At 36.7% G+C, this 24273-nt stretch overlaps 1 protein-coding gene across 1 annotated transcript in view; it reads right to left on the minus strand.

Annotated features, from left to right (window-relative positions):
- The window catches only part of ST8SIA6 (ST8 alpha-N-acetyl-neuraminide alpha-2,8-sialyltransferase 6), a 104580-nt gene that overhangs the window by 33038 nt on the left and 47269 nt on the right, over window positions 1-24273 (minus strand). Inside the window, exon 4 of the mRNA XM_044678209.1 lies at window positions 6993-7079. Within this exon, the coding sequence (XP_044534144.1) occupies window positions 6993-7079 (87 nt within the window). The remainder of the gene's footprint in view (window positions 1-6992; window positions 7080-24273) is intronic.

Genomic DNA, 24273 nt, shown 5'->3' on the forward strand with positions numbered 1-24273 from the left:
TGGGGTTAGGTGACTTGCTCAGGGTCACACAGCTAGGATGTGTCTGAGGTCATATTTGAACCCATAATCTCCCGTCTCTAGGCTTGGTTCACCTATCCACTGAACCACCTAGCTGCCCCAAGGAAATGTATTTCTGAAGAGAAATACACTAGCCTGGAGAGAGAAGTATTCTTGGTCTTGGTCCTTGAAATGATTGGTTCCTGTAATTTGTTGCCCAAATAACTACACCTCTTTTTAAATTGGAGAACTACTCAAGAATGCTAATGTAATAATTAGTATGCAAGTAACCATGGGAATCTGGTTAGACTAATTACTGAAGCTCATAGGTCTTCTGCTTGGCATTAAAGCCTCCCCACCCCAAAATTTTCAGAGCTTCAGAAAGGAGCTTTCAAGTGTGAAGAAGAGGAAAAGCAGGTTTTTCAAGCATCTGAATTTAAATTGAACCATCTCTGGGTCATGCCCAAGGAAATGAGTATCACTCAGATTCTGAAAATGAGAGATAGGAAATTTGAAGAGCTGTGTTCTTCCCTCCTAAGTCACCCCAGGTAAGTTTGGAATAGGCTGTTACAATAGCATGTCTTTCCTGAGAAAACTGCAAAATGATCAAAGATTCTGGAAGACCTAAATATCTGTTAAACTATGAAAGAATGCATTTGTTCTTTCAGATTCCAATTATTCTCTAACTAGATGTGACTCTGAGAGTCAAATGATTCAATTGTACAAGAGTCCAGCTTCATATACAAGTTGCATAAATAAAAGTTTGTCTCCTAGGCGAAAGGAAAAAAAAAACAAACAACAAACCCGGGCACAGGTAATATGTCTGAACTTGGGAAGACCTACACTAGACTCCCTAAAAGAAGACCGCAATGGCTGTCTAATCCAAACTCCCACCTAGCGATGTGAGTAACCAGATCTCTAGGGGAAAAATTGTACAGCAAGACACACTTTTAAGTATAATCTGCAATATTAACATTTTGTCCATCATTTTACTAAGTTTATGTAATCAATAAAACAAATCAAGCCCCAATTTCTGAGGTATTTCACAGTGAAATTTTAACAATAAGGTTTTGGGCTGTTTCAGGTCTTTCCAGCAAATCCCTGCTCCCATTCCTTGCTTCAGAAATTTAGAGATTCATGTAGGAAACTATACCCTTTCTGTTATTCATAGACTCGCTGTCCCAAGTCAGTCCTGAATTCTCAGAACATTATTGACTCTAGCTCATAGGACTTAGATGCTCGTCTTGCCTCATTCTGAAATGATCTAGTCTATCTGATCTATAAATACCTGCTCCTCATACTCTTACAAGGGTTCATTCCAGCAGAATTGGCTCTACATTTTGAGTCAGAACATCTGAGTTCAAATCTCAGCTCCACTATTTACTTTGATCACAGGCTAATCATTAGTTTCTGTCCTCAGTTTCCTCATCTATAAAATTAGGAGTCTGGATTAGGTGGCCTCTGAAATCCATTCCAGATCCTTGATCCTACTCTGTTTGACACAAAATCTAGATTAGTGACTAGTGCAAAAGAGCTTAAAAATGCTTATTGAATGAATGACCTCAAATCATAGGACCTTATAATGGCAGAATATTAGAATTAGAAGAGATGCAGGGGGCAGGATGGCTCAGTGGATTGAGAGCCATGCCTAGTGATAGGAGGTCATGAGTTTAAATTTGTTCTAGATATATCCTAGCTATGTGAGCTTGGGCAAGTCACTTAATAACCAGTTCCTAGCCCTTACAACTCTTCTGCTTTGGAACCAATACTCAATATTGATTCTAAGATAGAAGATACAGGTTTAAAAAATAAAGAAGTGATTTAATAAGTTTTGCTGAATTTTTTCTCCTTTCATCTTTCATTTCCCAATTCTTTACTCTTTGAAAAAGAAAAATCTTTGGTTTAAAAAGCTAGCTGTCTGGAATGGGAAGGATAGGGATAGAAAGGAGAAATCTCCAAGTTGTAAAAACAAAAGATATCAATTAAACTATTTTAAAAAATAATTTTAAGTATGTCTGAAAGACCATAAAATTATGTGTACCCTTTGATCCTAGAATACCTCCACTAGATCTCTATCCTGGAGAAATCATAAAAAAGGAAATAGGACCTACTTATACAAAAATATTTACAGCAGCTCTTTTCATGGTGGCAAAGAATTGGAAATTGAGAGTACGTCCATCATTTGGACAGTGGCTGAACAAATTGTGGCATATATTGGTGAAAGAATTCTATTGTACTATAAGAAATGATAAGCAGAATGATTTCAGGAAAAGCTAGAAAGATCTACATGAACTGATGCAGAGTGAAATAAGCAGAACCGGGATAACATTGCATATCATAATAGCAATATTGTACAATGATCAACCTGTGAAAGATTTAGCTACTTTCAGCAATGCAATGATCTGGGGCAGTTCTGAAGGACTTATAACAGTGAATACTCAGATGCAGATCAAAGTATATTATCTTTCACATCAGTTCACTCATGTCTTTATTTTGAGGTTGGTTTTATACGAGTGTGCTCTTACACCAATGGCAAATATGGAAGTATGTTTTGCATGAAAATAGATGCAGATAGAACTGCTTACCATCTTCAAGTGGGGGGAGGGAAGAGAGGAAGGGAGATAGTTTGGATTTTATAATTTTGGAAAACATATGTTGGAAAATAATTATTACTAGCAATGGGGGAAATAAAAGATCTCTGAATAAAGAAAAAAATTTAAAAAGAATCTTAAAAGGTTATAGAATCTGATCTTCCACCCAATGCAGAAATCCTCTCTCCATCATCTCTAAAAGATGGTCAGCTGACCTATCCAAGATTTTTCAGTGACTGAATTCTCCCTCTTCTATCAGGCAACTCATGCCATTCTCAATAGAATTAACTGTTAGAAAATACTTTCCTATCTTAAATGAAATTTTGTCTTCCTGTCATTTCTACTCCATGGTCCTAGTTCTGGAGTCTCATTGAATGTGTCTTATTCTTCTTCCACATAACTGCTCAGATATTTAAAGATAGCTATCATGTCCAGACTAAATTTTCTCATTAGGCAAAGCATTCCCTTTCCCTTCCCATCCCTTTTATGATATGGTATCTTGACCCTCACAATCCTGATTGCTTTTCTTTTAATGCATTGTCTCTCTTAAAATCTAGCTTGCAGAATTAAACACAAGACTGTAGATGTTGAGGATAGGGCATAGTGATCCATTAGCTCCATTAAAAAAACAACAACAAACCTTTACCTCCTGTCTTAGAATCACTGCTGTGTATTGGTTCTAAGGCAGAAGAGCGGTAAGGGCTAGGCAATGGGGGTTAAGTCACTTGCCTAGGGTCACACAGTTAGGAAGTATCTCAGGCCAAATTTGAACCTAGGACATCCCTTCTCTAGGCCTGGCTCTCAATTCACTGAGCCACCCAAATGACCCCCACCATTAGCTCCATTTTAAAAGCAATGTTGCCACAATGCAGGCTCATAGAGCATTTGTTCTTTTTCACAGGAGTTGACTTTTTTTAAACCCAACTGTAGTTGCTTACTCTTTTCATTTATCAATTAAATTGAATCCCATGAGATTGGACCATGGGTCTAGCCTATCAAAGTTCTTTACAATCTCAATTCTGTAATTAGCTCATTGCAATGAGGCATTCTCTTGAACTGAGTGATCTCATTCTTCCTCTGTTCTACCCCTAAAACTGAACTTAGCTCATCCAGGACCTGATACTAATTTGTCTGCTTTTGTTCAATGGTCTGTTTCTTCTAATTTTCCTTAAGAAATGAACTGGGGGGCAGCTGGGTAGCTCAGTGGATTGAGAGTCAGGCCTAGGGACGGGAGGTCCTAGGTTCAAATTTGATCTCAGACACTTACCAGCTGTGTGACCCTGGGCAAGTCACTTGACCCCCATTGCCTATTAAAAAAAAAAAAAGAAATGAACTGTACCTTTAAAGGTATCAACTTGAACATATGATAAACTAAATCACAAAAGTGTGTTAGAAGGATAGAGGGACTCCTTTCCACTCTGAGTAACACAGTCATTTAACTGTAGCCTTCTAGAGACAATGACCCCAGAAGTCGGAAGATGCATCTTTCTGAGTTCAAGTCCAGCCTCAAACACTGACTAGCTGTGTGACCCTGGGCAAGTCACATAACCCTTTTTACCTCAGTTCTTCATCTGTAAAATGAGCTGAAGAAGGAAATGGCAAACTGTTTCAGTACTTTTGTCAAAAAAATCCCAAATGGGATCATGAAGAATTAGACATGACTGAAAACAACTGAACAACAAAAGCAAATTATCTTCTATATTAAGAGAAGTGACTTTAATAATGTAAAAAGGGAATTTCTAATCAATAATGCAGTCATTCATTTATAGGATCTTTCCAATTGGATGTCCAACTGTCAGCTCAAACTCAGTTTGAGTCTAAAATCAAACCCATCACAACCCTCCTCAAACTAGCTTCCTTCCCCAGCTTTCCCACATTTACCAGGATCACCATTATTATCCCAGTCACTTTAGGCTAGAAGCTCAGAGACATCTTTAACTTTTCCTTATCTTTCTTTTTAAAAATTTCATTTTAAAATTTAAAGTTTGATTTTCCCCAATTACATGTAAAAACAAATTTTAACATTAGTTTTCTATAATTTTGAGCTCCAAATTCTCTCCTTTCCTCTTTCTCCTTCCCCCTCTCCAAGACAGTAAGCTATCTGATCTATGTTATACTTGTGTGATCAGTAAAAACATATTTCCACATTGACCAAGTTGTTTTTCCTCATCTTTCACTACATATATTCAAAAATCACCAAATTCCATTGATTCTTTCTTTCAGTGGTCATTTTGGTTAGTCTCTTTCCTCTACCACCATTATCATTCTAGCTAGAATGATAACAGCGGACATTGATTCATCATTCCAATGTTTCCAATGGTTATTTTTTATTCTCTAGTTCAAAGCTGCATTCCTTGACTATTGGCTTCTTGAAAGAGTCCAACCCCGTGCTTTTTGTCTGTCCCTTCATCAAGGAGAATGGATTGAGTATTGACCTTGGAGTGAAGAAAATCTATGTTCAACCCCTGCATCAGATACTCACTAATTATATGACTACAGATAAGTCATTAACCTCTCTGGGCCTTCAGATGTAAGATGAGGATCAGAATAATACCTATTTCACAGGGTCATTAGGATGATCTGGAAGATGAGGTTAACAATAGCACCTTCTTCACAAAATCCAATGAGATTAAATCAATATTAGATGTAAATTATTTTTGATCCCTCTTATACCAAAGGAGCCAGCATATTCTTTGTAAAAATCTCAATTTCATTGACTCATTCCTCTGCTCAAAAAACTCTGATTCTTTACCACCTAGGGATCAACTTCAAGCTTCCTGTTCTGGAATGATCCTATTAAACTAACTTTATCTTAAGCTTCTCACATCCAGTGAAGCTAAATTGATCTTGTTCCCTCAAAACACCTTGTATTGACTCCCAATTCTTTGCTCTGGTTAATTCTTCCTCAACCATCAAAGTCTCTAGAATTGAAATTCTCCGTGAAGCTAGAGGTCTCCTCATGAGCCATTCAAGTCCTTGACACTCTTCCATTTATTTGAGTAATTGTCATCTGTGCAACTAGGTATCATGGCAGATAGAGTGCTGGACCAGGAGTCGGGAAGACAAATTAAAATTCTATTTCAGACAACTAGTTCTGTGACTTTGGGCAAGTCACTTAAACTCTGCTTGCCTCAGCTTCTTCATCTGTGAAATGGGAATAATAATAGCACCTACCCTACAAGTCTATTGTGAGGATCAAATGAGAACCGATTTGGTACATAGATGTTATGTAAATGTTAGCAATTATTAATATTACTAATTTGTCACAATCTTCTGCTTAAAAATGTAACGTGAATATATTGCATTTCTCCAAATGGATTGTAAGTTCCAAGAAGGCAGGGGCTTTATTTCAATATCATTTGTAAAAACTCAATACTATTTATCTTAGCACTGAACACATAGAAAGTAGGAACTTGATAAAACCTGTAGGATGAATTCAAGGTTTAAAAATTTTGTTAGTACACAGAATAGTAATTTAAGAAAAAATAAATATTTAAACATTTCCATCAGACACATCAATAGGGGGGCCTTTCACATTTTTCAAATGGGCCTTGAGAATAAGATTTTAGAATTTTCAATAACAGGGTTCAGACAAGATCAGTATTTATCCACTTTCTAATATCATACTACAAAATGATAGCAGTTTCTTCATAGGAGAACAAGCTATATTAGACTAGGGGCAAAACCAATTTTTTAAAAGTTAATATTGAAAACACATACCTGATGATGATCAATATAAACTGCTTTCTCGCCAATACTGTCGTGTCTTGTCATATGTTGCATAACCTGTCACAATAATAGTTCTTCACAGATCCTTTAATCATTAAAAAAAATTTTTTAACTGCTTAAGGGCCATGGAGCCTATGGAAGTTGTATCCTGAAGATATCCTCATTTTTTCCTTTTCTTTTTTGTTCTTTAAAGCATGAAGTCTTTAGGCTTTTATGTGCAAAGTTTTTCATAATATGGGTAACTACATGATTATAGATTTAGATAATTCTTATTTTACATATAATTTCTAATCAGGCCCATTTTTTCAAGCACACATACATACCCACACAACCACATAAAAAGGGGGGAGGGTAATGTACAGATTTCCATCTCTACAGAGTCGTGCTTTATTTCAGAAGAATGGTCGATTACAATTTGCTTCATAAGTCAAGGTTTGGAAATGATGGCATATAGGTTGATTTAGAAAATGGTAACTAGTACAAACAAAAGAAAGGAAATATAAAGAAAAAGTGAAGAAATGAAATTTCAAAGGTTTCCAGTGATAAGAATCTGCATTTGTATTTCAAGATAACGTAGTTAAAAAAACAAACAAACAACACTAACTAGTCTTGAAAATTATCATCTTATTTCCAAACAAAGATAAACAAGTTTGTCTCTCATGATAAATTTTTTACCTAAATTTCTTTTGCTCTTCAGGTTGCTGTTGCCATTTGCATTTCTGTACATTTGTAATAAGTTGAAGGTAATAATCTTCTGAATACCTAAAAGTGAAAAATGTCAAGAGAGTTAAGAGCATGAAAATCTTAGAAAATGTAAAATGTTGACGCATACAAGTATATAAGAGCCATTTCAATAAATTAATTGGCTGAGTAGCTTAACTTCAAACCTGCAGATAGAAAGCAAAGTATCCTTTACCATAATTATGTGACTGAAAATTCATGATCATATTTTTTGATCTCTATATTTGGGAAGACTAACATCTAAGAGGATTCTAAATAAATAAAAATATGTCTGCATATATATACAAGCATTCATATCTCATGATTATCTGGCATTTCACCTTTTGTGTTAATGCAGTGAGAAATAAATACAAATACCTAATAGATTTATGCCAATAATAGACTGGTTAATGTCTCCTTTCAGAGTTAGCATTTTACACAGTCATTAGTTTTGGACTCATAAAATTTTTCAAAATCTTAATACCAAATTGTTTATTTTCATCCACAAGATAAAAATCAAGAATGTTTTTTAAAATTTTGGAATGTCTTATCCAATATAAACACACACACACACACACACACACACACACACACACACACACACACACTGCTATCTCTTCCCTGTCCCTCCAAATATTCATCCTTGAAAAAGAAACAGGCAACCTCTAATTTTCCTTCGTAACCAAGAAGGCAGGATGGTACAATGTTAAGAGTGTTAGTTTTGGAGTCAAAGGAGTTGGTTTGTTTTATTTTTCCTTAAAAACAATTTTAATTAATTAATTTAGAATATTTTTCCATGGTTACATGATTTACATTCTTTCTCTTCCCTCCTCCTACCCCCGTCCTATTGCCAACGCACAATTCCACTGGGTTTTACATGTGTCATTGATCAAAATCTATTTCCATAATATTGATATTTGCACTAGGGTGATCATTTGGATTCTACATCCCCAATCATATCCCCATGGACCCATGTGATCAAGCAGTTGTTTTTCTTCAGTGTTTCTGCTCCCACAGTTCTTTCTCTGTATGTGGATGGTGTTCTTTCTCATAAATCCCTCAGAAATGCCTTGGATCATTGCTTTGCTGCTAGTAGAGAAGTCCTTTACATTCAATTGTGCCACAGTTGTATCTGTCTCTGTGTATAAGGTTCTCCTGGTTCTGCTCCTTTCACTCTGCATCAATTCCTGGAGGTCATTCCAGTTCAAATGGAATTCCTCCACTTCTTTATTTCTTTGAGCACAATAGTATTCCATCTCCAATGGATACCACAATTTGTTCAGCCATTCCCCAATCAAAGGGTATCCTGTCATTTTCCATTTTTTGCCACCACAGAGCGCGGCTATAAATATTTTTGTACAAGTCTTTTTCCTTATGATCTCTTTGGAGTATAAACCCAGCAGTGGTATTGCTGGATCAAAGGGCAGACAGTTTTTTAAAGCCCTTTGAGCATATTCCAAATTGCCATGAGAATGGTTGGATCAATTCACAACTCCACCATCAATGCATTAATGTCAAAGGAGTTGGTTTTGTATCATATTTTTGTCAATCCTTGCCTGTGTGATTTGGGGCAAGTCACGTAAAGTCTTTGAGCCTCAGTTTCCTCACCTGTAAAATAAACAGTTGGATGAGAAGATCTCTTAGGTCCCCTCCAGTTCTGCCTATGAATCTATCAATTCAATTTAGTTTAGTCATTTTCAGTCATGTCTAATTCTATGACTCTGGGACTTCTGTGGCAAAGATACTAGAGAGGTTTGCCATTTCCTTCTTTGGCTCATTTTATAGTTGAGGAAACTGAGGTCAGGAGGGTGAAGTGACTTGTTCAACATCACATAGCTAGTGTCTGAGGCTGGATTGGAAATCAGTTCTTCTTAATTCTAGGTCCAGTATTCTCTTCACTAGCTAATTGTCTCTAGTACTGAGCGTACCAGTAGGTAGTAGAAAAATCACTACCTCCATTTTATGGATGAGGAAACTAAGGTATGATGATGTTAAATAACTTGTCCAAAATCTCAGAGCCATTAGGCAGTAGGTCCAAGACTAAAGCTTGAAGCTTTTGGTTCCTAGCTCTATTCTGAAAAACTACAGGAAGCATTAATTACCTTGGGAAGTCAGAGACAATGACATCAGTTAATTAGCTCTTGTATAAATATTCTCACACCTGCAATATTGTAACTTTCCTTTGGCATACTTACAAAATGGTACCATTTTCCCTTTAAAATCATGTTTGTCTCTTATGGCAAGTTTCATGTATAGCCTTCAAATTACTATCCATCACCAACTGGAAGACAGCTAGCTGTCTCCAGTTTAGGCCAGAAGCCAATCATTTTGAGACTGTCTAATTTAACTCATTTGCAATTCACAAAAAAACCACAGCTTTTGAATATATTGTCATAGAGGGAAAAGGAAGTGATCCAGTCAACACACAGTAGAGCAGCCCATCCCAGCACAAATGAAGAAGCCATGTTTGGACAGTTTGGAAGTTAATTCCTTTCCTGTGGTCAATGAGATCAAAATATCATTTAGTTATCCTGAAAAAAGAACCTTTGTCCGTTAGCATTAGAGATAGCTACAAACAAGGAGATAAAAGAATGAGATGCAAGAAAGTATTTCCTCCCCTTTGTCCTGGCCATTTTATCTTGAAAACAAACCAGAAAATAGCTTCATTTTGGAAATTAAGACCAGTGTTGTTATTGTTCAGTAAGGCTAGCTAGCTTCAGAGGTAATATATATGGGGGGAAAACTGCTTATTCTGAAAGTATGTCTCTGTGCATATAATTTTGTAACAATTGAATTCTCAAAAGGCAGTATTTCCTAATTTTTAAGTTAGTTACAAATCAAGAAAAGCTAAACTAGCCAATTGACTCTCTACATAATTGGAAGTGATGCCAGGGAATGAGAGCAGGGCAGTGAGTTCCTATGGTGCAAGTTAATATATATTCTTTGTGATCTCATCACTCTCCTGGACATCTCAAGACACTTCTGATCAATAGTCACTCAAGGAGGTGGACTAAGAGACCTCAACCCTTCCCTCATTATTTTATCACAGGAAAGGAAATGTCCTAGTTGAGACCAGAAGATGACAACACATTCTGGTCAGTCATCATGGTCATACTCTTAATCAGGATTCACCATACTTCCCAACAAGAAGGCTAGAGCTTGTTTGTTTGTTTGTTTGTTTGTCTGTTTAGAGCTTATTGATTTAATCTTTCAAGTGGGTCAAGTGGCTGCTCAGTCCTATCCCTAATCCTGTTATCCCTCTAAGACTCAAAAAAAAAAAAAAAAAAAAAAAAAAAGGGAGATCCAACCCAGCTCCATAAGTTGGAGGAAACTGTAGCTTCAGTTTAGAATCAGATGGTTTTTCAGAAGGAGCTAAAGAGAAAATTATTTTATAAAAAATAACTCAATTCAATATTAATTTTCCACAGTTTTCAGTCATTCAGTGCAATTGTTATATCTGTGAAGAAGACATTGATGAGAAGAAAGGAAGTTTGTTACCATAGAAAGGGTATGGATCTGAAGTAAGAAGACCTGTGTTCAAATTCTAGCTCTCCTACTTATTACCTCTATGGAATTAAGCAAGTCACATTTGACCTCTTTAGTTCTCAATTTCATCATCTGTAAAATTGAAGGAGTCTAGACTAGAGGACCTCGTAAGTCCCTGGCTGCTTTAAACATATGAGTACTAACCAAAGATAAATGCGAGGTTGAGAAAGGGAGTAGAATTAGGTTAAGTATATGCAATGTAATCAAACACTGAACATCCGTCTCCTTTCTTGGCTGATGAAAGGATGGATATGGATGATGTATCTCCAAGACGGCATTGGAGATGGGGATCTGATACCTATATTCTATACACACCACTCAACTACTCTCTATTTTTTTAAGCCAAAGTCTGTAGGAGATAATTTATTGATATGTGAACATTTCTACTTAGAGAAAGTTCCAAATGGGCACAGCCAACTGCTTTCAATATACCATGTATACCCGAGTTATCTGAGTACAGCATATTGAAACAGCTCCGGGGATTCACTCATCATCAAGATAGTGATACAGATTCTATTCCCTGGCTCCTATCGGAGCTAACAAAGTTTAATATTGCATTATCTGAAAAGGCTACACATTTATATGCAGCACTAGAACATTAACCCTTTCAGTGCCAGGAAATGTATCGCTCAACGTGGTACCTGGGGCAAATACCATAAAGTACACATTGGAAAAGTGTCAGTTGACATGAAATGATCCTTTATAAAAATGAGGCTGGTTTAGGGAGAAAGACATCAAAGAAGGTTTGCTGTTGAGGACTATGGAGGAGGAGCCTAAGAGATAGGGCTGGAGATTATATATTAGAAGACAACCAAGTGTCTTTCTATTTTAATTAATTATCATTGTTAACTTTGTACAAAGCTGTGCTGTTTCTAGCTTCTAAAGAGCTGAAAGTTCTTTAGAGGGGTTTTTTTTTGGTTGTTGTTTTTTTGGTCTAGACCAGGGATGGCAAACCTTTTAGAGACTGAGTGCCCACAATGCTCACATTGCCTGTGAGCCCCTCCATGCTCCTGCCTTACCCCAGACAGGGGAAGAAGGAAGTACTCCCATTGGGCTTCTGGGCAGAGGGGCAGGTGATGGGAGAAATGTCCTCAGGCATGCATGGAGAGGGTGAGGGGAACAGCCTCCTTTGGCACATGGGCCATAGGTTTGCTCACACACATCTAGACCATGACATTTCACAGAAACTCACAGTAAAGAAAGTCCCTCTAATCAAAGCAGACCTGCACATGCTGCTAAGATTGTGAATTGCATGAGGGCAGGGATTGTCTTTCTTTTTTTGTTGTTTCTGGAAACTTTTATTTAATTAATTAATTTTGAAGATTTTCGCATGGTACAAGATTCATGTTCTTTCCCTCCCCTCCCCTCCACCCCCTCCCATAGTCAACATGCAACTCCATTGGGTTTTACATGTATCATTGATCAAGACCTATTTCCATATTATTGATATTTGCACTAAGGTGGTCATTTAGAGTCAATATCAAGGATTGTCTTTTACCACTTCTTGCTTCCCTATCCCTTAGCACAGTGCATGGCACCTAACAGGTGCTTAATAAATGTTTGTTGATAGATTGGTTGATATGCTCTGCATCTTATATGTAGTTTAATAGAGTTGTGTTTGGGATCATTGAAAAGTTAATTGACTAGTCAAGTTCACCCAGCCAGGATTTGATAGAGGAATGACTTAAAGCCAGGTCTTCCTGACTTGGAGGTGAGTTTTCTATCTGCTTTATCATATCTGCTTCTTCCCAATGCAAGTTTTCAGTTCTCTGCTCTCTTAACTTTGTTGATAGGGCCCTACCCAACTTATGGCTCAGTATGATGAAATCTATCAAACAAACATTGGGTTAAATGAATTGATATCACTGTCACTATCACTAAGACTAGGCAGGTTTGAGGAGACTAGCACTGAAATCAAATTTCATCTCCCTATTAACATTTAAAAATCAATCCCCAACATTTTGTCTTTCAATCCAATAAAAAATGATATATTGCTAGAATGGAAAAACTGAAATAATACCAGAAGGTGCCTGTTAACCTAGCTATAAGTCTGGAATTTTTGATTACACTTTTGGGGTACATTTCTGAATATATTAATAGGGCCATGATTTTTCAATAAAGAGGATGGTATTTTGCCAGAGGAAGATAATAGGTCATTGATCTTACTCTATCCAGTTTCGGCTATAGGACTCTTTTAGTTAAAAGGAGTCTAATGAAAAATCACCAAGATGACTTTATGTATTTTTTCAAAGAGGAAGCAGGTCAGTCAAAAGTCAACCTACAGTGGTAAAGACCCAGGAGTAGCCAAGGCGCTCATTGAGCATTGTCAATGGTTGTCTCTAGAGCTACAAGGATAGTTCTTCCTTAATTCACCCAATGGGAATAATAATTACTATTGTCGATAATACTAATTCACAAATATTCAGCATGTTTTAAAATTTTTTCCTCATAATAGTCCTACGAGATAGTATTACCATTCTATTTAGCAGATGAAAAAACTGAGTCTCAAAGAGGTTATCACAAAGCAGAAATTACACACAGAATACATGGCAGAAGTAGGGCTTAGACTTAGACAAATCAAGGTCTTTGACTTCAAGTCATGTATCCTTTTGAAATGCCTGAATATTTAAAAGGCTTTTAATATCAAAATTATTTATGGGAGTGAGAGTATAAAAGCTACCTATGACAATAATGTCATGCTCCTACAAAAGGAATATGGAGATTCCTTAATTAATTTCTACTGCTGATCCTCCAGCTGTTCTTTCGGGAACTGTTGTACAATATACTGCTGCCTCAGCAAACACTTTTTAAAGCAGCCTAATTAAAATGTACAAAAAAATTGGAAAAGTGGATTGTATTTTAAGGCTGGGAGGCTTCTGAAAAGTTTCATGTCCTTAAAATCATGTCATTCCTTTTATTAGGTTTGTGGCTTATGAATTGTGTTCTCATGGATGTTATGGGAATCGCAAATGAGTAGTAAATAAAATCTAACTTTATTAAGATGGCACCATACTGTTTAAACTCAACACAAAGAAAAGGGAGAAATTGTTTTCTATCGCAACTATTTCCAAGATGGAGACGATTTCTACATCTTTGTAGAGTAAGAGGGGGTGGTAATGTTTTTAAAATGTAGTTTGGGTTTGCCAAATGAAAGAAGCCAAAAGCTGAGATTCCTCAGAAAATTCTATTCTAATACATCAAGAATAATTTAAGGGTACTGGATGTCACAGGCACCAAATGATATCACAGAAAATATAATCGACTGGTATAACAAAAAAGAAATGACTAATTATAAATGTGATCATCATTTTAATGAGTTATCTGTATACAATCAGGCCATTGACCAGTTAGAGGAGGTGGCCAAAGTAGGTATCAATTTCTAAAGCAAAAGGAATAAAAACCAAAGCTAGCATTGGATCTAATTGCCATAGCTCCAACCTTGATTTGTTTAGAAACAAAGATGCAAAGACAAAAATGATTTGGAGAGCTGGTAATTGACAAAACATTTCTGGGGAGGAATATGGAAAAACATGAACAGGGCTGTCTTACAAGGCTATGAAAAGACACTAGATAGAAATGAGCCTTAGAGAACTTCATATGATATTCAGCTAAGTCAAAAATAATCCTAAGGGTATTGGCATGTTCTGGCCTGGAATGGGGTTTGGGCTTGGATCTCATGGAAATCATATCTGATTAGGTACATGATGTTGATTGAATATCTTTTATGTTCTATATCTAGGTTTGGGGAATTGGGAATAAAAGATAGCTGGGTAGTTTTAAAGTAGATAGAGGCTGGATAAAATGAAAATAACAAAAAGAGAAAGTGTATGGATAAATCAATAATTTGGATCCAGAATCATGAAGTGGTGCCCTAAAAAGAAGCAAAAACAAAACCAGAAATCACAAGGATTAAAAAGAGGAAAGAACTGGAGTTTAAAGTGTAAGAATTCAGTGCCAGATGGTAGATGAGAAATTGTGCTAGACAAAGAATATGAATCTGGGTTTTTGCACTCAAAGGTTCCATGAGGTCACATGAGTCTAAAGTTATGCCATATACTATTTGGTTCTATTCCTTTAATTTGAAAGATTTATCAGTTTAAGAGCTACTCACGTTTTCATCTTCATTAACTTCAAAACAAAATTTATAAGACAATAGATATTATAGGTCAAATCAAAAGGAAAGGACAACAAACAGACATAAAATAGAACAGATCTGCTAGGATTTCTAGACTGACATATGTTGATTGAAAATGATTGTCACATTTGAACTCTACCATTGCAGTACTGAATAACAAGAAATGAGGTTAATCCCTAAGATTAAAAAATACACCTGACCAAATTCAGGTAGAAGAAATTGATGCTGCGGCCACTACAATCTTTGTTACTGACACTCAGGAATCAGTTTTCAAGATAATTCAAAGAAGAAAATATTCTTTTACCAAAACATACACAAAAAAGGAAACTCTGTAGATGTTAACAATTAATGAGCTATAAACTTGCTTTCTTATCTCTATGAAATCTTTATGGGAATGGACTATATTAAGAGTGTCTGTCTTTAATGAATAAACATGAAGAGAACAAGTTGGGTTTTGCCAATGACTTTTTATAGAGATCATACAACTGATCATATATCTTTTATAGAGACCACATAACTGAGAGTTATAGACAATATAAAATTTTGTTATAGCTATTGTTCGCTGATTGTTTTTTTAATGGCTCCAGAGAATAAAATGTTTTTTTTAAGTCCTTCTGAAGCATGGTTTATCCACATATATGCCGGACTAATATGATTCTGTGACCTGCACCTTTGGACCTGACATTGTTCAGTGATTTTTTAAAAAAATTATCATTACGTGATATATCAAACAGTGAACAATATTTTTAACCAAGATGCATGCCGGAGGCATGGGGAATTTCCTATTGATTGCAAAGTTTTTCAAATGTTCTATATATAATTACTAAATGTCATAATAATAATTTCATTGAATCTTAGAATACTTTAAAATCTCTTCAGTGAAATCCATAATTCAAGAGATCATTTTAACCATCCACATTGCAAGAAACAGGTGAATGAAAAATACTGATATCCAGACTATTATTTTCAAATATAAATTCTATTGAATATCTCTCTCTCTCTCTCTCTCTCTGTTATCTCTAACCTCTCTACCATTGTCGTTCATCACCTCTCTTTACCTATCTATGAACTTACATATGTATGCATATATGGAGAATAAAAGATGATTTACATATAGATAGATTGATCCCAATGAAGATATAGACACTGGACAGATACTTCAAAGAGATAGTGAGCTGCGTTAAAAGTTGACCAAGAGAAAGAGATAAAGCTGGGCCTAAGTCTGATGCTTTCAGTGATCAAAAGTTGCTTATGATAGGAAACTCCTAGCAATAACATTATCAAAAGAACAATAAGAGAAAGAAAAGAGGGTCAGCTGAGCATTTTTAAAAGCACAGAAGAGAAGGAAGGTCAGAAGGAAATATAAATAAGCAAGTGAGCTTTGAGGGTTACAGACTGTATGTAATTGATATCATTTTGCTTGCCTTCTCAATGGGTGGAGGAGAGGCTAGAGGGAGGGAGAGAATTGAATCTCAAATTATTTTTTTTTTGAAATAATGTTAAAATAAATAAATTATAATTTGTAGTTAGGTGGCACAGTAGATGGAATTCTAGGCTTACAGCAAAGAAGATTCATTTTCCTGAGTTGAAATCTGGCCTTCTAAATAGTGACTAGCTGTGAGACCCTAGGTAAGTCACTTAACATTGTTTGCCTTAGTTTCCTCTTCTATAAAATGAGCTGGAGAAGGAAATGGCAAACCTCTCCAGGATCTTTGCCAAGAAAATCCTAAATGGGGTCACAAAGAGTCAAACACTACTGAAAAGTGACTAACAATAGTTTTAAAACAGGAAAGTTACATGTTGAATTAATTAAATATGCAGAAGGAAAATTAAGTTGATATAGTAGAGATCCATGATTATATGTGTTACCTTTTTTTTGTTGCTAATTTTCATCTGGAATTGCTAATTTTATTGGGGATTTGTTAAATTAAGAATAAAAATGTGTATATTTTAAGATGAAAGATAGATAATCCTTGTGTTGCACTGATGCTCTTGAAGCAAAGAACCCAAGAAGGGTTTCTACTACATTAGGTGATTTTTCTATGGAGGAGATACCAAAGGGTATGGAAGAGAAACACCCAAGAGGAGAAATACGTAGACATTCTAACCTTACTAATGGAGGCACAGTTCACACTAGAGAGATCATAGATCCCTCAGAGTAGACTCTTATTTTACCAGCCAAGTTTTTCTTTTTCTTAGTGTTATCATCTGTTAAATAACTACAAATAATGATTCAATGGGAAGATACCAGAGTAAGCATTCTAACATGGAGAAACCTTATGATTGAATATTGTAACTGCAGGAAATGTGTTAGTCAACGCCAACTTTTTCTATTTTATACTAATTTCTATTAATAGACAGTTCTATTTAAATAATGTCTTATTTTAGTCTGTAGTACTTCCGTTACAATAAACAGAAGATCTCTAACTTATTTATCCCTCAAATGTTGTCATCTGCCCTGCTGCTGAAGCACCTTTTTCTGAGTTGGGGTGTGCCATATTGTCCTAATAGATAAGGAATCAAAAATGTGCCCAGATCATGCTTCATAAGCCATTTAACCATCTTCCTCAGACATTTTGTCATCTACTCTGTGCTACTCTTTACATATATCCTTCCTCTAAACCTCTCTATGTTTTCTAACTTTGGTTTGGGAATTGTAATCAAATCAAGTTAATAGCTAGCATTTCTACAGTGCTTTAAAGTTTGCAAAGCTCTTCAAATATCTTATTTCAGCCTCATAATTAATAACTTTGGGAGGTAGATACTGTTACTATCCCCATTTTACAGATGAGGCAGAAAGTGACCTTGAAAGGATGTGACAATTAATTGCTGTAAGGTTCCATTCACAACCTAGAGACTCCTAAGTCCTAAACTCCTTTCTTTGAGAACTCTTAATATGTGTTATCTATTAGATATCTATTATCTATTAGACTTAGACTTACAGTCCTTGAAGACAGGGACATCTTCAGTGCCTAATATCAGTGTCTAGCCTATCAGTCAGTCAATTGGTAAGCATTTATTAAGCACCTACTATGTGTTAGGCAATGTGTTAAGTACTGAGGATACAAAAAGAAGCAAAAGACAAGCTCTGCCCTAAAGGAGCTTCAAATCTAATGGGGGAGGCAACAATGCAAACAAATATATACAAAGTGAGCTATATGTAGGATAAATAGGAAGTAATTAACAGATTGAAGGCACAAGAATTAAGAAGAGTTGCATAAGGCTTCCTGTAGATGGTGGAATTTTATCTGGACTTAAGGGAAGCCAGGGAGTTTAATAGTCAGATTGGAAGAGGGAGAGCATTCCGGAAATGAAGGAAAGTTAGAGAGAATGTCCATCAATAAGAGATGGAGTGCCTTGTTCATGGACTGGCCAGTAAGCCAGTGCCACTGAATCGAAGAATACATGTCAGGGAATAAGGAATAAGAATAGTGGAGAGATAGGGGGCAATGAGGTAATGAAGGATTTTGAATGCCATATAGTAGGGGTTTAATAAATGTTTTTTCATTCATTCATTCATTCAGTACAATAGGAATTGCAAGTGTCTTTAGAATTATGATAAGTTACTAAAAAGCAAATACTATTCTTGTCATATGAGAACTGACCATGCTCTTGCCACATTATGGGCAGTGTCCAGACCACAGCTCACATCTTTTTCCCTGGAGATCAGACCTAACAAGTTCTTCACTTTTCTAGGATGGCCATTTGAATTGTAAAAAAGAAGGCAGTCATGACTCATCCTATCTTCTTAGCCATAAAAAAGCCACTGATGAGGACATCGTGTTTCTTCCTAACCGCCATCATTCATTACTGCAGTAATGAGAGCTCTAGTCCTATGAATGGCCAGCAGAATATACTTACTTACACAATTCACCAAACAGAATCTCAGTTTTGTGATGTGTAAAATGAAAAGTTGGGCTCAATGCTGGTTAAATTTCTTTCTGGTTCAGAAATATTTGGTGTTCTTGACCCAGGAAGAATCAAGATGGTTAAATCATTGTTCAGTGGAGTCTGAGCTACTTTTCTTCTATATAAAAGAAAGGAAAAATTCAAGGATTTACATCATCATCTCTAGATTAGCTACTCTGATCCATCTTGAACTTTTCAGAGCAGAAATCAGATTGGTCGGGCTGCTTGGAGCCTGCCATGGTCTTTGGAGTATTATGTAGTTCCTGCAAATAACACTAACTTGATAACTTGCATTTGTCTTCCTTATTCATCATTGCCAGTATAATAGATAACTACCCAATTGTGGAAATTTGTCAGATGAATCTATGCAAAGGATGCCATGAGAAATCATGAAACTGGTATTAGAATATCCCAGCACTCTGTTTCATTGAGAAACACTTTACCCTTAAGAGTTGCCCCAGAGGGCAGCTAGCAGTTCTTATTGAAGAAGAAATTTAAAAAAAAAGCACACAAACCAAATTGCAGAGCCGTAAGGGCACCACAAATGTACACAAGGGAGGCAAGCCAAAGCTATATATTACTCTGTGCTAGAGAAATCCTGCATGGGATCAAAAGTCTTCCTTGTTGACAGACAATGAAAATTGAGGAATTCTTGCTTTGTCTGCAGGCTGTCAAGTGATATACAAGCTTTCAAGCTTTTTAGGGAAGTTTCAGCCACTACAATTTACGCCTCCTCTTTTCAAATAGTATTTCAAGCTATGTTGCATTCTTCAGGACTCTGATAAATTGTGAACAGCCTTTAAAGGCCAGTCTTCAATCTGGCCTTCAAACTATCATCAACTGAGATTGATGCTTCTTTTTTTAATGCAATTCAATTTATTTCAATAGTTATTTTATTAAGGACACACTGTGTGCTTAGCAGGTATTAGGCACTGGAGAAGAAGATGAAGCGTGATCTAGTCTCTGCCCTAAGAAAGTTCATAACCTAATGGGGTATATGCAAAAAAAGCAGGTAGAAAGTGATGAGGGCAAAGAAATCCAAACAAAACACTCCAGGAAAATTTGAGGAGAGTGATAATTTTCAGGTCAGCTAGGAAGTACAGTGGATAGAGTGCCAGGTTTTAGTCAGGAAGACATATTCCTGAGTTCAAATCTGGCCTCAGATACTTACTAGCTGTGTGACCCTGGACATGTCACTTGACCCTGTTTGCTTCAGTTTCCTCATCTGTAAAATGACGTGGAAAAGGAAATAGCAAACCACTGCAGTATCTTTGCCAAGAAAACTCCAGATGGGGTGACAAAGAGTGAGACACAACTGAAAATTATTGAATAATGACAGTAATTATAATCAGCTAGATAAGGGAAGACTTCAGGGAGGAAGTGACACCGAATTTGGCCTTGAAGGAAGAGAAGAATTTCACCAGATGGAAAATATGGTGAACATGACTAATGAGAATAACCAGAACCATTACTGCTGCATCATTAAGAAGATATCAATCTATCAAAAGCAAGCATTTATTTTTTTTACTTTACTAAGTATATCATATATGTCAGGCACTGTGCTAAGCAAAGGAAATACAAAGGAAAAGAAAAAACAGTTCCTGTTTTTAAGAAACATTCTAGGAGGCTATCAGGTAGCTCAGTGAATAGAGAGCCAAATCTGTGAATGGAGATCCTGGGTTCAAATCTGGACTCAGATACTTCCTAGTTGTGTGACCCCGAGCAAGTCATTTAACCCTCATTTTTTTTAGCCCTTATCACTCTTCTATCTTAGAACCAATACACAGTATTGATTCTAAGATGGGAAGTAAAGGTTTAAAAAAAAAGAAAAGAAACATTCTAGTAAGAAAGACAATAGAAAAAGCACTAACTATGGAGTAAGAGGACCTGAGTTCAAATCCCATCTTGGACATTTAATATCTGTGGGACCTCAAAAAAGTCAATTAGCATCTCTGTGTTTTAGTTTGTTGCTAAGTCATTTCAACTGTGTCTGACTCCAATGGCTCCAGTTGAGGTTTTCTTGGCAAAGATTCTGGAGTGGTTTGCCATTTCCTTCTCCTCCAGCTTATTTTACAGATGAGGAAACTGAGGCAAACAGGGTTAAGGGATTGAGGCTGGGGATTTGAACTCAGGTCTTCCTGACTCCAGGACCAGTGCTCTATTCACTGTGCCACCTAGCTGCTTCAGTTTCCTCACTGGTAAAATGAAAGCCTTGGACTAGACTCCTCTGTTCCTGCTCTAGATCCATGGTTTTACTTACAGAAACAGAACATATAAGACACATTCAAAATTGGTGGAAGGTAACCATCTGGATATACCCCTGCTAGAATAATAAGTACAGAAAGCATTTTAGGTTTTGATCCATTTCCATTATACCCAACATAACAGCTTACCAAATGGTTTGTCACAGAATGGCACATGTTTGCAGGACACACATACACTGATGAAGCTGGATGAGATGTGGATCTCATTTAATAAATGCGGTTACATCCATAAATGGTGACTGCAGGTGGGAAAAATGAACTGTCATGTTTTCTTCCAACTACATCTGAAGACTTAAAGGAGTTCTTTACACAGTAGGTGTAGAATCGATGCTTGTTGGATTGAACTAGATTGGATTGGATTAAAGAGCAACATCTACCAAATACTTGATTTTTGGAGGTATAGGACCGGGGTATTGACTTAAAAAGAAAGGCAGTGGCTATTTCTCATAGCTTAATTGATGCAAGAGGTGCCCCAACTGAAGAGGCTGTTGTGCTCCTTCCTTGCCACTATCATAGGTTACCATAGCAATGAATGGTGCCCAAAAGAGCCCCAGTCACTGGTGTGGCCAAGAGGGTCGATCTAATTATACATGCACATGAAGAGAGAGAGAGAGAGAGAGAGAGAGAGAGAGAGAGAGAGAGAGAGAGAGAGAGAGAGAGAGAGAGAGAATAGTGCATCTTCCTGAGTCCCAAGTTCTGCTGTGTAAATTAAAAAAGAGAAGGGATGCAATAGGTCAGGTTGAAAGAGAGTGAGATGACGGAAAAGCTGCCAAGTGGAAGAAAAAGAACTTATCACTAGCGGGTCACCCCTTCTGTGCTATCTGCCTTTAGAGAAGCTAATTTATTTGTCTGAAACAATGAGAATCAAGGTGGACAGTTTAAGTACCTGGTGTAACTTTAAAAGAAGAGAGAAAAGAATTACACCTTTCAAAGTCAGAAAAGGATAAAAATACCAAAGAGGAAATGACGATATTAGAATATTTCATTTGGTAAGTGGAAAGGGCTGGGTTGAGTTACAGAATAACACTGGGGGAGACTGGGAAGAGAATTAGGAAATATACTGAGAAAATTACAGAAGTCTAAGAAGAGAAGGACAAGCTAATAGCAGAATAAGCATAATAGTTATAAAGTTCATGATAATGAGGTTTTTGAAGCATTTTTCTGACAGTAATCCTATGAGTTAGGTAATACAAAATATTATTAGTCTTATTTTTACAGATGAAGAAATTAAAGCTCCTGGAGGCTGTGTCAATTGTCAGTGGTCACATAGCTAATAAGTCACAGAACCAGTATCTATCTGAATCTTTGTCTCTCAATGAGAGTTTTAGAAATCCAGCACCGAATGAAATAAGAGTATGTTTGTGTGTTCATTGATAGCATTAAAAAACAAACAAAAAACAAATTCAAAAAATCCTACCAGTCCTCTGGTCTTTAGAGGTTGGATAAAAAGTACCTTCAATACCTGCTAAAAAAAGATGATACAGACTTTTGAATTAGAGGACCCAGGTGTTAATGCTTACTGCCTTCATGACCCTAGGCAAGTCACATAACTTCCCTGGGCCTCAGTTCCTCATATGTGTAACCACATTTCCACCTAAAGTTGGAGAAGATTCTACTTGGAGATTCTACTGTGTATGATGCTACACATTATAGGTGTGGAGGAAGACATGATTCTTGATTGCTTGAAAGGTCTTCCTGAACCAAAACACCATAGAATAGAAGAGGCACATCTTGGAGAAGGAGTTGGAGAGAGGTAGTTCAAGAAAGGCAAGGGTAGAACTTTGAATGATGGATAAGAGATCCTTCTTGAGCTCCAGATGTGTGGGACAACTGTTCAGTCATGTCCAAGTCTTTGCAACCCCAGTTGGGGTTTTCTTGGCAAAGATACTGGAGAGGTTTGTCATTTCCTTTTCTAGTTCATTTTACAGTTGAGGAAACTGAGGCAAACAGGGTCAAGTGACTTGTCTAGGGTCACACAGCTGGTAAGTGTCAGAAGCTGGATCAGAAGTCAGGAAGATGATTCTTCCTGAATCCAGACCCAACACTCTATCCACTATGCCACCCAGCTGCCAGGCATTGATTACCAGTGCCTGAAACCCTAGAGACAACTTACTACAAACTCCCCTCAGTAAGATCAAAAGCTATCTTCTTTGCTTCAGGTGAGAGCTTATCTTGTGCCCATATAAGGAGCTCATTTATTCCTGTGTATCCTTTGGTCTGTTCTAATCTTCTAATGTCCCTGCTTTCTGTTTATTGCTTGTTTTGGTGAAGCTTACCATCCATTAGTGACAAGTCTTTTGTGTGGCCAGTTTGGTGAAAGGGAGCTAAGCTAGCAAGAGTAAGCTAAGTGTTACCTTCCCTTTGAGGGCAATCAGGAGAAAATGTCTTTTATTCAGAACCCTTTGTAAGAGACTCACCTAGCCTCATTGGTGTGGTCTGTTTGTACCTCCCTCGCTATGCTGCCAGTGGACTTGGCATGGCACCCTGGTAGAAATTACAGTTTCTCTTAGAGCTAGAATGAGCCAGAACCTAGAGATGATATCTATTGATGCGTCGTGTGACCCATCAGTATCTTATATTACATGGCCTAAATGTGTCTACTCTGCATCTATAAAATGAGAGAAATGTGTAAGAAGGAATTGGAGGGCCTGTCCAGCTCTCAAGCGATGATCCTGTGGGTGGGATTACTTTTCTCCAACCTTTTTCTCTTAATACTAACTGTTTTAGCTTCAGTTTTCCTCGTAAAAGATGGCCAGAGGAAAAAAAGGATCCTGTCAAACCCTTTGTACCTATTTCTAGTGCTCAAGTTTGCCATTATAACTTTTACAGGTGAAAGAGAAAATGGCTTTAGTTTTGGTAAATGTAGAAAAAAAAATCATGTTACCTCATGGAAAGGGATTTGTTGATATGAGAAAGAGAAATGCTGAATTTTTCTAAAAAGCATGACAAAATGGACAAATTATGATTTTTAAGAAAATAAAATTATTTCTTCTCAGTATACAATGAAGGGCTTGTGCTGCTGGGCTTTATAACCTCTTGGTAGCCTTAGTCACAGCACGCATAATTTCTGACAACAGAAAATGAAACTGAAAAATTAGTCTCTTGTGTGCCAAATAACACTTTCATAGTAATCAGCAATTCATGTGAGCTCCATGTAGACCTCTGCTAAGCAGACGACCAGCAAAGGCTAATTATACAAGCTAGTTGAAAATCAGGACTGTAATGGAAAGGCATCCCCCCAAAGAATAGCTGGAGAAAGGTTTTCTCATCAAACATATCACAATAGGAAAAAAGAAAAACAGAGAGGAAAGTGAAGAGATTGTGCACATACTCTCCCATTGTGGTTGAGCTTTTTTGCTCAAGATGGGAATTTTTAAATTTA

Source organism: Gracilinanus agilis, chromosome 5 (genome assembly GCF_016433145.1).
Source record: "Gracilinanus agilis isolate LMUSP501 chromosome 5, AgileGrace, whole genome shotgun sequence".
In the NCBI taxonomy this organism is placed as follows: Eukaryota; Metazoa; Chordata; class Mammalia; order Didelphimorphia; family Didelphidae; genus Gracilinanus; species Gracilinanus agilis.